The 14,411-nt window shown below is 37.1% G+C and overlaps 1 protein-coding gene across 3 annotated transcripts in view; it reads left to right on the top strand.

Annotated features, from left to right (window-relative positions):
• The window catches only part of LOC150079221 (uncharacterized), a 229,452-nt gene that overhangs the window by 46,026 nt on the left and 169,015 nt on the right, over nt 1-14,411 (top strand). For all 3 annotated transcript variants that reach the window (XM_090383647.1, XM_090383648.1, XM_090383649.1), the window contains exon 2: nt 11,249-11,312. In XM_090383647.1, the coding sequence (XP_090239773.1) occupies nt 11,249-11,312 (64 nt within the window). The remainder of the gene's footprint in view (nt 1-11,248; nt 11,313-14,411) is intronic.

Raw genomic sequence — 14,411 nt, 5'->3', positions numbered from 1 at the left:
CCGCCACCAGTCAACATCCATTTACTGTCCAACTTCAAACCCACAGAGCCAACTTTTCATCTTCCTCATTTATTCATTCAACTGCTGTTTTCTGGAACAACCTTCCTTCATACGTATTTCCTGAAAATTACAATCTACAGAAGTTAAAGTCCAATGTCAACAAATCTTCTTTCGTCTTTTCAACCTCCAACCCAAGCACGGTACTAAGTACTATAGGTTCTAATACCTCTCGTGTTTGGGGTTCACATAAAAAAAAAAAAACCATCTTTGGTGTCAACCTCCAACCGAATTAGCTCTGCAACCTTTACAATCTTATCTGTAACCGCTTCATATGATTTGTCTTTTTCAAATCCTTCGAAGCCTTTTACCTGCCGAGGGTATGTTTTCTTCCATGCACCATTTAAATAACTCTTAATAATTTCCACCCAGGCCTTATTAATGTTTAAGATGGTGTGGTAAATATTGTAAGATTTCCAAGTCTCTTAACGTAAAATTTTTCTCATAGTCTACTGCAGACAGTGCCTGAGTAAATGTGCGTAAATAGCATTCTTTTAAATTCTAATAACATCATGATCCATAGGTAGGATGAGTTAAGTTGCGTTTGGCGGTAGAAATTTGACTCTCGCATTCGAATTGAAGTCATCTAGATGCGTGGATGTCCAAGAGCATTATCTAATATAAGCAAAATCTTGAAAGGAATGTTGTCTTTAAATATTTTTCAATCTCTGGAATGAAGCAGCATTTACACCAATCCTCAGCGATATTAGCATTAGTAGAGGCATTTAATGCAAGAAAGCAAGCTTATGCAGCTTTTTCATACTGTCTGGTTGAATCGGAAATGCATGGGTAGGGTGGCATTTATTGATGCCTTTTAAATGCACGAGAATTTCCAGAATGGTACACAAGCAGTGGTTTTAATCTATAATCTCCCGCTGTATTAGCCCCAAGCAAAAGTGTGGCCCCCATCTTTTGACATCTTGAAACCTGGCATTGTAATTTCCTCTTTGGCAAAGTACATTTGATCCGGCATTTTTTTCCAATACAGGGCAGTCTTGTTAAGGTTTAAAAATTTTGCTGCATTCAATAGTTGCCTTCATCAATAATATTTTCCAACACATCACAAACTTTCTGTGCAGCTGCAGAATCAGCACCAGCGACTTTGCTGCGTACTTTAATGTGGTGGAAACCAGTGCGATGCTTGAAACTATTAAACCACCTGTTGCTTGTCACTAACTTGGGTTGGGTTTGCCATACTTACCCTTAATATCTTTATGAATACTTGCTGCTTTTGTTTGAGTGGTCATTAGACTTGGGGGCACTTGCTTCTGAATCTGATTTTCCATCCATATCGTTAGCAGCTGTTCCATCTTCGATATAGCACCTGAACACTTTTTTTTTTTTTTTTTTTATCACTGTTTATCTTAAGTGCGTTGATCCTTTGACAGTGTATGTATACCACACTGTCCTTCAAAATAGTATTCACTGTTGAAGCAGTGAGACTTAATTCCCTTGCAATAGACGACTAACTTTGTCCTCCTTCATTTCTAACTCATTTTTGTGAAGTTTCCTGGCACTACTATCACTTGCGCTTTCCGTTGGTCCGTTTCCCTTCATCATTGTAATACATAAATAGGAATGAAGACAAGTTTCTGAAAATTTGTTTTTTTATGATTGAAGATTTCGGTGAAGGGGAAAGCATTTCATCATAATAGCGTAAAAACCCAGACAATTGCAATTATCGCAAATGCAATATGATAGTTTACTACCTGTTTATAATTAGATGCACTAAACAGTAAAGCCCAATAAACTGGATAGTGCAAATTGTTTTTACTGTTTTCTAGTCGTGACCTCCAGAAATGTGCTTTAGAAAAATATCACAAAGGCTTTCAAAATTCTTTCTTATAACGATGAAAGAGTAGTGAAATTTTCATCATACATCTCCTCCTTTTAGAGAGAAAAATAGCTTAGTAATATAGTGAAATTTTCAACTTCCAAGGACTTGGAATGAATTACAAAAAAAAAAAAAAAAAGTTATTGGGTTCACATTACGATATTTTCATGATACCTTCATTTATACCTGCAGGATGCAAAATATGTTGCCACGATTTTTTTCAGTTTGCACTGGTCAGAAAACTTACGTAGAGTCGAATATCCGTTAGTCGAGTATTAAGCAAGTCTGAGTTCCTGTATAGGAGTTTTGCTAGCAGAGATAAGGTGATTATCCCTTTGTATAAGGCAATGGTCAGCCCACACCTTGAGTACTGAATACAGGTCTGGAGGCCTCATTTTAGGAAATATATATATAATAATAATAATAATCACCTTGCAGGTGCCCAAGTGTCTAGATGCTGCAACTTACAGAACTTAAGCCTTTCTTTGTAAGTGTGCCCCTTTATTCCTGTCACCAATCTTGTTGTCCTTCTCTGTACTCGTTCCAGCAACTATATATATATATATATATATATATATATATATAGTAAGTGTAATAAAGGGGCACACTTACAAAGAAAGGCTTAAGTTCTGTAAGTTGCAGCATCTAGACACTTGGGCACCTGCAAGGTGATTATTAGCTATATGGTGTAAGGAAGCCTGAGGCTTATGCTGAGAGAGATTTGAGCAGGGTCAATACTGATGGGATACTTCTGCTTGCTCAGATTAAGAACCTGAAGGGGCATAGATGTGCAGAAGTTTGCCTTTAGCCAGCGGGTGTTTGATTGTTGGAAGAAACTTCTACCTGTTGCAGTGGAGGTCAACAACTTAAATAAGTTGAAGGTAGAACTAGACAAACAGTTGGAGTGAATGGATAGGTGAAATGGGAAGGGTTGTTTTTTGGCTGATGCTATGTAAGCTTGCTTTCTTGCATCATATACCTCTACTAATGTTAACTACTCTGGATCACCGAAGAATTCAGTAATATTGGGTTGGAATTTGATCTAGATAAATGCAAGACAGTGGATTCTATCAGGGGAAATTAGTTGGCCGAAACTACTAGCTGTAGACTGGTAAAGAGATTGAAGATATGACACAGATCTATAAATACCTGGGGATGGAGCAGTCTCAGCAGTTACAGCACAAAAAAAATCAAGACCTGCTCGACCAAAAATACCATCAGCAACTCAGAAGTCTACTCAAAGCAAAACTGAACGGATGAAACACAGCTAAAGCCATAAACACCTATACACTGCCAGTGCTAAGATACTCCTGGATCACAGTTTGCACTAACAGCGAGCTAGCGGATATTATGAGAAAGACAAGGACAGTGATGACCAAGAGCCGCTAACACCAGCCGTGGTGACCGGATGGGTAAAATGGGTAGGGATTTTTTTTTTTTTCTGATGCTGTATAAGCTTGCTTTCTTGCATCATATGCCTCGGCTAATGCTAAAGTGGCCCAATATGATTCCACACCTTCCTTCTACTGTTAATATAATATAATCTTGGCATTCTTTGCTAGAGACTTCTTATAATCTGTCTTAGCTTGCCTAACCTCCTTTGTGATTCAATTATAGACTAATTTATATCTATCATAGGCTTCTGTTAATATAATTATCACCTGATAATTTATATGCATCCCATGCAGTTTTCTCTGCCATGTAGAATAGATGTGCGGAAATTTGCCTTTAGCCAGCGGGTGGTTAATTGCTGGAACAAACTTCCATCTGTTGTTGTGGAAGTTGATAGCTTGAATAAATTTAAGGAGGAACTGGACAGGCATTTGGAGGGAATGGTGTGTGTGTTTTTTTTTTTTTGGCTGATGCTGCATAAGCTCATACATTTGCTTTTTTGCATCACATGCCACTACTACTACTATGTGTCTCAATAGTTCATCTGACATCCATTTAGGTCTAAGCCTTGAACAAATTTTTTTTTTTTTTGGTATGAAAAGCCTAGTAGCTTTGATTATTTCCTTGAATACTTTCCATTCAGAATTTGCTTTTGGTAACATCATTTGGCCTTGCTGCATAGAATTTAACTACTGTCAAGGGAAAGGCTTTTGCATGGGTGACTATGGTGGTCTCAGACAGTTTTTTCTTTAATTATATTCCACATTAGCACACTGTGATTGCTGCCACCCATTGGTCTTTTACCTGCAGATTCTTAATGCATATAGAATCACTCCTGATAACCAAATCAAGAGAATTGCTTCCTCCTGTTACCTCTCTAACATGCTGCTACAGAAAATAGTCATCTAAGAAATCTACAGAAGTCTTGCTTGTCTGTGACTGACCAACCCACAAATTCCAGTGAACATCTGCAAAGTTGAAAACCTCTATTATAAGGCATCCGTAGCCGAGTGGGCAGGAGCGGGAGTGCAGTAGCACTGCTCTTTTGAGTAGACTGGGGTTCAAGCCTCTGACTAATACGGTTGATCTGCCCACCTGCACTGGACCAGCATGGCAGATTATGGTCCATTTCCCTCAACATGAATTGTTGAGGAGGCTTCCATCCTGCAGTGGGTTAATGGCTGCACTTTACTTTTTTTATTATAAGACATTCTGATTTACTTTCCCACTATTTTTCTGTATAGCTCTTGGGTATACTCATCAGAGTCATTAGGCCTATAACACACTCCTATTCTTAACTTAGTTTTTCTAATTCTTACATCACACAACATTGCACATGGTAACCCATGTTGACTGGATGCACTGCCTTAGATTTATATGCTTCTTAACTAAGAGCATAACTCCTCCTGCCCTGTCCTGTCTGTCCTTTTTGTGTATATTGTACTCCCCATATTCAAATTCAGCATTACTGATGTCTAAGTGACACCATGTGCCTCCCCTATCCCTTCAATGTCTGCATTTGATGACTTAATCAGTACAGTGTACTTCAAATACATACATGCACATGTTATTACTCTTACACAGTCCATGTATTTGCTTGGGATTTCAGGCCCACAGCAAGGCCCGAAATCCCCAACACCTTGCTTTCCAGGCTGCTGCATTTTCTGGTGGAAGCAGTGCAAGAATCACCTTCATATTTGCCTGCAATTCTAGTTAGTCTGTGTATCCCCCAAGGGTTAGGTATGTTAATGCTTGAGAATACACAGACTAATAGTGTTAACATAAGTAAAAGAAAAAAAAAAAATTCTTTGATACTTCATTTTCCTATTAGCTGTAATCTACATTAGAATGTCCATCCCACTGAGTAACTCTGATCAAGCACTAATTTGTACTTGACTTGGTATTCTGAGACCTCCTGACAATTTTTAAGCAAGTTAAGGCACATTTTGAGAAATTCTTGTTTAAGAATGCAAAGATTGCATTCTTGTTTAAGAATGCAATGCATTAGTAGAGGCATATTATGCAAGCTTATGCAGCATCAGCCAAAAAAAAACTTCCTCTTCACCCCTCCGTTCGTTCAAAATATCTCCAGCTGAGCCTTAAATTTATTTAGGCTATCAACTTCCACAACAAGGGATGGAAGTCTGTTCCACCAACCAAGTACCCGCAGGCTAAAGGCAAATTTCCGTACATCTATCCTACATCTGTCTTTCCTCAATTTGAATTTATGCCCTCTCAGGTGATTATTCTGAGCAAGAGGCAGTATCCCATCAGCATTGAGCATGCTCAAGCCATTCAAGACTTTGTACACCTCTATCAGATCACCTTGCCAGTGCCTAGTCTCCAGACACTGTAATTTGCAAAACTTAAGCCTTTCTTCATAAGAGCACCCCTTAGTTCCATTCACCAATCTTGTTGCCCTTCTCTGTACTCGTTCCAGCAGCTCTACATCCTTCTTGAAATGAGGCCTCCAGACCTGTATACAGTACTCAAGGTGCGGCCTTATAGAAGGGAATAATCACCTTATCCCTGCTAGAAAAATTCCTGTATATCATTGATAAGACACCATGAGCTACTCTTGCAGCCCATCTGCAATGCTCAGAAAACTTCATATCCGCCTGCACAATTACCCCCCCAGGTCCTTTTCATTCTCTACCACTGTCAGTGTAGTAATAGAGTTGGTTGCTGAAAAACTAAATTTTGCATCTACATCAACACGTGAAGAAAGTTTTGGGGATGGAACACTGCGGTACACAAAGTTAACAGAGAAGAAAGTGGAAATGAAACTGCTGAAGCTAAAAGTAACTAAGTGATCACTGCCACAGGTGCCAAGGTTCTGCCACATCCCCCTTATTCAGTGGACTTAGCACCATGTGATTTCTTCCTGTTTCCACGTCTGAAGAAATATCGTCTGAAAGGAAAGTATTTCGCATCTGACACAACGGAAGCACTTCACAGCCATTTTGAAAAATGGCTTGCAAAAAGCATTTAATGTGTGGGTACAATGGTGGTGAAAGTGTAAAATTCAAGGGAGGAGAAAACCACAGAAGATTTGGATGACAATTAAGATCTTGCAGTAGTCTGCAAATTAAACAATTTCCCCTCTTAGATGATTGAGTGGCAGAAGACAGGATTGTTGTGAATGGGCACTGCTCTTCTTGAGCTAATGTTATTAGTGGGGTCTCTCAGGGTTCAATTCTGGCCCTTACTGTTTACATTATATTAACAATATTCAATATTTACGAAGGTATATCAAGCCTATTGTCTAAATTTGCAGATGAGCAACAAGGCATATTACTGCATTGAGACCTAGATAAATTAGGCAGATGGGCTGAGAAGTGTTAATGGTGGTAAATGTAATATGAGCTGTAGTAATCCCATAACAACATACCATTAGGTGATATACCATATTCAAGCTGGTGGAGAATGTAAGAGACCTTGTTGGACCTGAAGTTTTCTGCACAGGCTGCTGGAACAGCTTGTGGGTTCTTATCTATGTTATATAGTAACTTTGTCAGCAGGGACAAGGTGATTTATACCATTGTATAAGGCAATGGTTAGGCCACATCTTGAGTGCAACATAGAAATCTGGAACCTTCATTTGAAGAAAGATGTGGACCATTTTGGAATGGGTGCTAAGAAGAGCAACCAGATTAGTCAAAACACAAAGATATTCTTACCACAAAAGACTTCAGTTCTGCAAGTTGGAGTACTTGAGAACTGATTGAAGTATTTTTTTTAAATAGATTGAGTAAATTTGATGAAAGTATTCTAACTCATTCCCAGATAACATGAACAAGGGGACATTAAATTGAAAAGGGACAGATGAAGTAGATTATTTTTATTTATTTATTTATTTTTTTTTTTTTTGCTGATGTACAAGCTTGCTTCCTTGCATCATTTTCTAATAGTAGTAATAACTTTAACTATATTTTTCCTTCCGACCAAGCTCATCAGTTCAGCTGGCCTCAACTTCGGTTAAAACCTCAAAATATCCTTTATTGGGTGTAAAGGGCTTAACAGCATCTATGATTGCTTTGCTAAAATCATCCTGTTGTATAATATCTTTTAAAAATATCAATTGGCTCCATTGATAAGAATTTAGAAAATGTCTTAAGATTGTTGTAATAACTTTTTGCAACAACAAAATCTTTTTTTATTTATTACTTTTAATAGCAGTTATTTCTTCGAATAAATCTCATACCAATATGTTATCATTGCTACTTACTGATTCCTTCACTTGTAGCTTCTTAATACATGAATTGCTGCTATCCAAACAGGAATTTTCTCTCGTAGCATCTTTAACTTTTTGACAATAAAAAGCAGTCGGAATAAATTTAGAAATATTCTGCTACTGGGTGAGCAACTGACTCGCAAGCTCCTACCAATATCTCAAAATTAAAATAACCCCTATAAGATATTTTGTAGCCCACTCTATTTTCTTATGTTTGTTTTACTTATTACAGCCATTTAGCCTTTAATATTCATCTACTTGCATTTGGTTTCCCGATTCTTGTCACACCTGATTGATTCAGTATTATACTGAATGCATTAACCACACTGATTCATCTAGCAGATGAATCAGATGTACAGTCTGTGCACTTCTTAATGAAAAGCATAATTCCTCTGTAACCACCCCTCTTGCTCTTTTGTGCACATTTTACTCAAGTGCATTCAAATTTTAATTTAAAAATCAGTATTTTAATTTTTCTCAGATAAAGTATCCTGCTGGTTTACCGAGGGGAGAAAAAAGTTGGAGGTGTTTTGCCATCTCTTGCAGATGGTGACACAGATTCCTATTAAAATGCTACCAGCTCTACCAACAGGAAATTTTCATCTGGTACTTGCATGACTTCCCTCTTCCATTCTCACTGCTTATAACAATTCTAGCAATGATGTTCTTAGCAAATATCTAAGCAAGGCCTAATTGTGATTGGTAGCAAGATCATGGAGTCAGAGTAATTGGCAAATTCTTCAATAGTGCAAGTTTGATTGGTAAAATAAATGGAAAAAAAAAAAAAAATCCATTTACACACAGGGCATCTGGTCAGAAGACTAGATTTAGTAGCCAAGTCAGGTTTGCAAAGAAAATTTGCTTTCCCAATATACCATCCTTTACTAAGCTCATATTAGTTATACGAAATAAGTGAAAATCAAATTGATAAAATTGTTTTTGAAATTCTCTCCCCCTGCCCATTCATCAGCATAATGAGAAACTTTTTGCCTCAATGCATAACTTTGTCTCATCTGAATGTGTTTTTAAAGATAAAAAAAAAACCCTATTGTTTGCCATATAAATTATATTGCCAATATACTCTTTTGGAAAAATTTGAGCCATTTGATTGTAAGATCTTATTTAAGCTCAAACTTCAATGTTATTACCCACACTCTTAATTATTACTTTATTATGACATAAACAGCACATTGTTTTTAAAAATAATATAGTTAATACAATCATTCTTTACTGTATAAGAGTTTACTTTGTTAAAGGTGAATGCAAGTTATAAAATAACAATTTAACAAGGAGGTAATTTGCCCTTCATCTGTGAAACCTGAAAATTGTTACTTTGTGTCTAGCATGGATTGAATAATCAGTTTTTCATATAATTATTTCCATAGCATAAGTATTGGATTTTGGAATTCCTGAAAAGATCTTTCAAATGCCATTAATGCTCAGAAGTTTTTGTGCTGACTATTATTATTTATGTTGTTAATTACACTAATGTGCAAACTGAGTGCTGTGTTGCAGAACACTTGTTTTTAAAGTAATTATGGTTTACTTGAAAAATATCCCTAACTCGCATAAGACTGCTTTGAAATGTTTGTAGACTTGGTACAAATTGCAAATTTCAGTCGGCCTTTGCTTCTAATGTAGCTCAATTTGGTTGACAGGGAACTTAATCCTAGTGTGTGCATGTATAATCAGGTTAAAGTTTTTCTACGCCTACACTTTATAAATGTATTGCTTGCCACAATGCACAGTGATCTGTGAAAGTTAAATTATCTGGCAATAGAATCATACTGTTTACCAATTAATGTGGTTTTTAGCCTAATGGAGGCATATTTGTTTCATCCATTTTGTAATTAATGTCTCTTCTACTGCTGAGGATAAGCCTTTAGACCATATACAGTCTGTTATACAGTTTTCCTACTTGAATTACTTGAGTTTTCAGCTGTCTTATTCATAGAGTTCTACAGACTTGCACAATGATCATAGATGCCAAGACATTTTAAAATTTGGTCACGTGGCTACATTCTTGCATGTTTCACACATGTACTACCATATTTTATTTTTATATTACCAGTGTTGTGCTAGCATGTTTTGGAACACTTAGATCTAGACTGATTAGCCAATCTTTTTCTGCAATTCAGATTAAATATCCTTGCCTGTGTAAAGCCATAATAACACTTTTCTTTATAGGAAAATTGTTATCATACATTGACACATGGTGATGCTATACAGTCGGGCAGGCTACTTATAAAACCATAGTGTTTTATCATAGAGAATGGTGCAGTTGCAACATGTGCCCATTTTAAAAAAAAATTATTTTTTTTAAATTAAAAAAGATATGATGCAGTAAATCTTTGTCATTCCACAAATTCTTTAATAAAAAAAATGAATTTTTAAATTCTGAGTGGTTATTGTATTAGGTACACCTACCATTTTTCATAAAATGGAGTACTCCAAATCTTTAGTAACAGCCTCATGGGTTTGTACCATGTGATGTAAAGCAGATGATATGTAGGGATACTGTATATGAGCAATTTAGCCCAAGAATGGGAAAGACAAAAAATTTGAGTAATTTGCATGTAATAATTGGTACCATATGCAGTAGTATAAGTATTACAAATTACAGTCCTGTAGTTTTCCGTAAGACTCTTGGGTTATCAGTCCAGTGACCAAAACAGCAAAGGGCAATTTTGTGGTAGGGAAAAAAAAAAAAAAACTCTTGATGCAAGAGGCCAACAGAAATTGACAAGATTTGTGTAAGACAACAGAAAGGCTATAGTCACTCAAATAACCAATATAACAGTGTTAACTAAAGATGCATTTCAGAACATGCAATTCATTATCACAAGGGTATTGTAGCCAAACTAGGTTCCACTCTTGCCAGTTAAAAACAAGGCACTATTACAGTTGGCTCAGGAATGCCAACAGTAATAGTGAACTCAATAGTGTATTCAGCTCCTGAACTGAATAGTGGAGGATTGGCAAAAGCAGTGTAAGAATAAGGTGTGTTTTCTTGGTGTGTCTTGGCTCTCCCCTTGATACCCAAATCCCTCTTGCCCTGTAAGAATGCCTGAAACAACATTTGGATGCTACTGGTTATCTGGAAATTTCTAACCAGATTCCTCCCTAAATGACTGCAGCACAGACAGATATACTGATTGCAGTATATCTCTCTGTGAATGGATTTTACCAGCAGGATAATGCACCATATCACATAGCCAAAATTGTTTCCAGAAACATGAATGTGGCCACTGTGGTGGTGGTGGTGGTGGTGGTCTCTCCAGTCATCAGATTTTGATCCAATTGAGCATTGGTAGGATGAGATGAAACGAGCAGAGATCTCCATCCGTCCAGTTTGTAACAGCTGTGGTAAGCAACTTAGTTAACCAGCATCCCTATGGCATACTTTGGACACCTCATTGAGTTTATGCCATGGCAAATATGGGCTGTTCTGAGGCTAAAATAAAGACCTAATTACTATTAGTTGATGACCACTGAATGAGATCAAATTAAGTGTACAGTATAAGCTTGACCCAGAGTTTTCTGCAGCAAATGAGCCCACCCCCTTTCATCAAGGAAAGGGGTTTGTTGCTTCTTACAGTTATCTGTAGCTCAACAGTATTCTTACCCCTCCAGTGGTTTTTCATCTCCATTGAATGTCACTTTTATGTAAGATTAAAATAATTTCACTTATTTGATAAGAACAATAAAAAAAATAATTTTTATTCTTGCAGCATCCAGGGTTCAAGGGACTGTGAAGTGGTTCAATGTCAAAAATGGCTATGGCTTTATTAACAGGTATCTTGATTTTGAAGTATTGTATTGTGCATAATATTGAGTTATTAAGAAAATAACTTGGTGAGCTAAGAAAATGTTAAGTTATAATCATGTCTGCTTATAAAGCACATATATCAAACTTTTTAAAGTAAATATAGCTGAATTTCTGAGTTATTTGTAGTGTCAGTATTTCCAAAATTAATTACTTGCGCTATTCAGAGCTGATCATTTTCTAAATCCCAGTTTATCTGTAATTCAGATAAACTGGGATCTAAAGGAAACTGATAATAGTTGATAAACTATTCTGCAGATATTTTGAAAACTGTGAACAAATCATTTTATTTAAAACATTTTACTAAGCTTAGAGCTGTAAAAATATATAAAAAGTAGTATAGTAAAGCTCCTTTTCTGTATGATAAAATTTAAACTATTCAACTTGAATGTAAAACTTATACCAACCCTGGAAGCATGCTTTGATATTTAATTTATATTTAAATAAAATGAGGTTAAGGATTCCTTATTTTAACTCTGCTAGCAAACCACCAACTCCTGAACTATAATTTGAATACAAAATTTCAAGTGCTGAATTTATCAGAGTAAGAAATACCTATAATACTGAAATAGTTTTTTATAACAAAAAAAATGGGTGATTAAATCCAAAGCATTTTTTAAATTGGTCATTTGTGCTGCTTTAAAAAAAGGCTTTATTTTTTAAGGAAACTTTGAATTATATTGAATGCACAGCAGTTCAATATGGTGAAACTGAAGAATACTTCCAATTTTTTTTCCATTTTTGAAATTGATTTGCCTCCATCGTATTTCTTCCTATGTATAGCATTAGCATTTTTAGCATTAGTAGAGGCATTTGATGCAAGAAAGCAAGCTTATGCAGCATCAGCCAAAAAAAAAAAAAAAAAAGTTAAATAAAAAATAACCACTTCCACTTCACCCCTCTGTTCGTTCGAAATACCTGTCCAGCTGAGCCTTAAGCTTATTTAGGCTATCAACTTCCACGACAAGGGATGGAAGTCTGTTCCACCTACCAACCACCCGCTCGCTAAAGGCAAATTTCCACACATCTATCCAACATCTGTCTTTCCTAAATTTGAATTTATGCCCTCTCAGGTGATTATCTGAGCAAGAGGAAGAATCCCATCAGCATTGAGCATGCTCAAACCATTCAAGGCTTTGTACATCTCTATCAGATCACCTCGCTGGTGCCTAGTCTCCAGACACTGTAATTTGTGTCTGGAGACTAGGCACAAAACTTCAGCCTTTCTTCGTAAGAGCATCCCTTTGTTCCATTCACAAATCTTGTTGCCCTTCTCTGTACTCGTTCCAGCAGCTCTACATCCTTCTTGAAATGAGGCCTCCAGACCTGTATACAGTACTCTAGGTGTGGCCTGACCATTGCCTTATACAAGGGAATAATCACCTCCTTATCAGTGCTAGAAAAATTCCTATATATCATTGACAATACACCATGAGCTACTCTTGCAGCCCATCTGCACTGCTCAGAGAACTTCATATCTGCCTGCACAACCACCCCCAGGTCCCTTTCATTCTCTACCACTGTTAGTGTAGTACCACAGAGTTGATACGTTGCTCTGGGGTTGCTGTTTCCCATATGTAGTACTTTACATTTGTCAATGTTAAACTTCATTTGCCACCTCTCAGCCCATCTGCTCAACCTTTCCAGATCCTGTTGAAGCAGCATAGTGTCAGTAGTGTCCTTGACAACCCTGCCAACCTTTGTATCGTCTGCAAACTTGGACATTAAGCTTGATATACCACCCTCAATATCATTTATAAATACAGAAAACAAAGGACCCAATACTGAACCCTGAGGGACTCCACTAATAACATTAGTCCATGATGAGCAGTGTCCATTAATTACCACTCTGGCTTCTCCCCCCTCAACCACCCCTTTATCCATAGCAGCAATTTGCCTCCAATGCCACACTGCTTCAATTTGTGCAGCAGTCTTCCATGTGCAACAGTATCAAAAGCCTTTCTAAGATCCAAGTATATAATATCAAAGTTATTCCCTGCATCCAGTTCTTTTGTAACTGCATCTATCCAATCAAATTGGTCAGCCAAGACTTCCCCTTAACAAAACCATGCTGTGTCCGAGCTATAACTGAAGTCTTGTCTAGATGATCCTGCAGTGCTTCTTTAACCAGTGCCTCCATTAATTTTCCAGGAACAGAAGTTAAACTCACAGATCTATAATTACTTGTGTCAGCCTTTGATCCTCCCTTGTGAATTGGGGTCACATTTGCACATCTCCAGTCCATGGGTACCTCCCCTGAGTCCAAGGAAGCTCTCATAATTATGGCTAAGGGTTTGCTTACTTCCTTTGCTGCCTCCTTTAATATAACTGGATAGATCCCATCCACCCCAGGTGCCTTTCTTGTGTTTATCTTCAACAATTTCTCCTCCACTTTACTCAGTTATTACAAGATTCTTTAGCTTACTGCTAGAGTTGAGTACACCTCTGGCATTCCCCTCGCCGAATAACTCGTGTGAATGTCGATGCAAAATATTCATTTAGTTTGTTAGCTACCTGAGCAGGGTCATCAAAACTTGACCCATCAATATCAAGTGGACCAATCTGATTCATCCCCTTCCTTCTAAAGTTTTCATAAGTAAAGAACTCTTTGCTGTTTTTCTTTGCATCCCTTGCCAAGGATTTCTTGTAATTTACCTTCGCCTGCCTAACCTCCTTTGTAACTTGGTTACAGATCAACTTGTATCTATCATAGGCTTCTGTGTCATGTGTTAATTTGTATGTATCCCATGCATTTTTCTTCTCTGCCATATGCCTCATTAGTTCATCTGACATCCATTTGGGCCTAAACCTTGAACAATATTTCTTAGTTGGTATGTAAAGCCTAGTAGCTTCCAAGATAAGTTCTTTGAATGCTTCCCATTTTGAATTTGCTGTTGGTGACATCATCAGTTGATCCCACTGTATAGAATTTAAATACTGTCTCAGTCCGTCGTAGTCGCCTTTACGAAAGCAGTACCCCCTTCCCTTTACCCCTAATGGTAGTTACCTCTTTGAGTAACTCCCACTTCAGAACACTGTGATCACTGCCACTTAGTGGTTCATTTATC

This window comes from Mastigoproctus giganteus, chromosome 10 (assembly GCF_048544385.1).
Source record: "Mastigoproctus giganteus isolate SK-2022 chromosome 10, ASM4854438v1, whole genome shotgun sequence".
Lineage (NCBI taxonomy): Eukaryota > Metazoa > Arthropoda > Arachnida > Uropygi > Thelyphonidae > Mastigoproctus > Mastigoproctus giganteus.
This window is presented reverse-complemented; position numbering and strand designations above follow the sequence as displayed.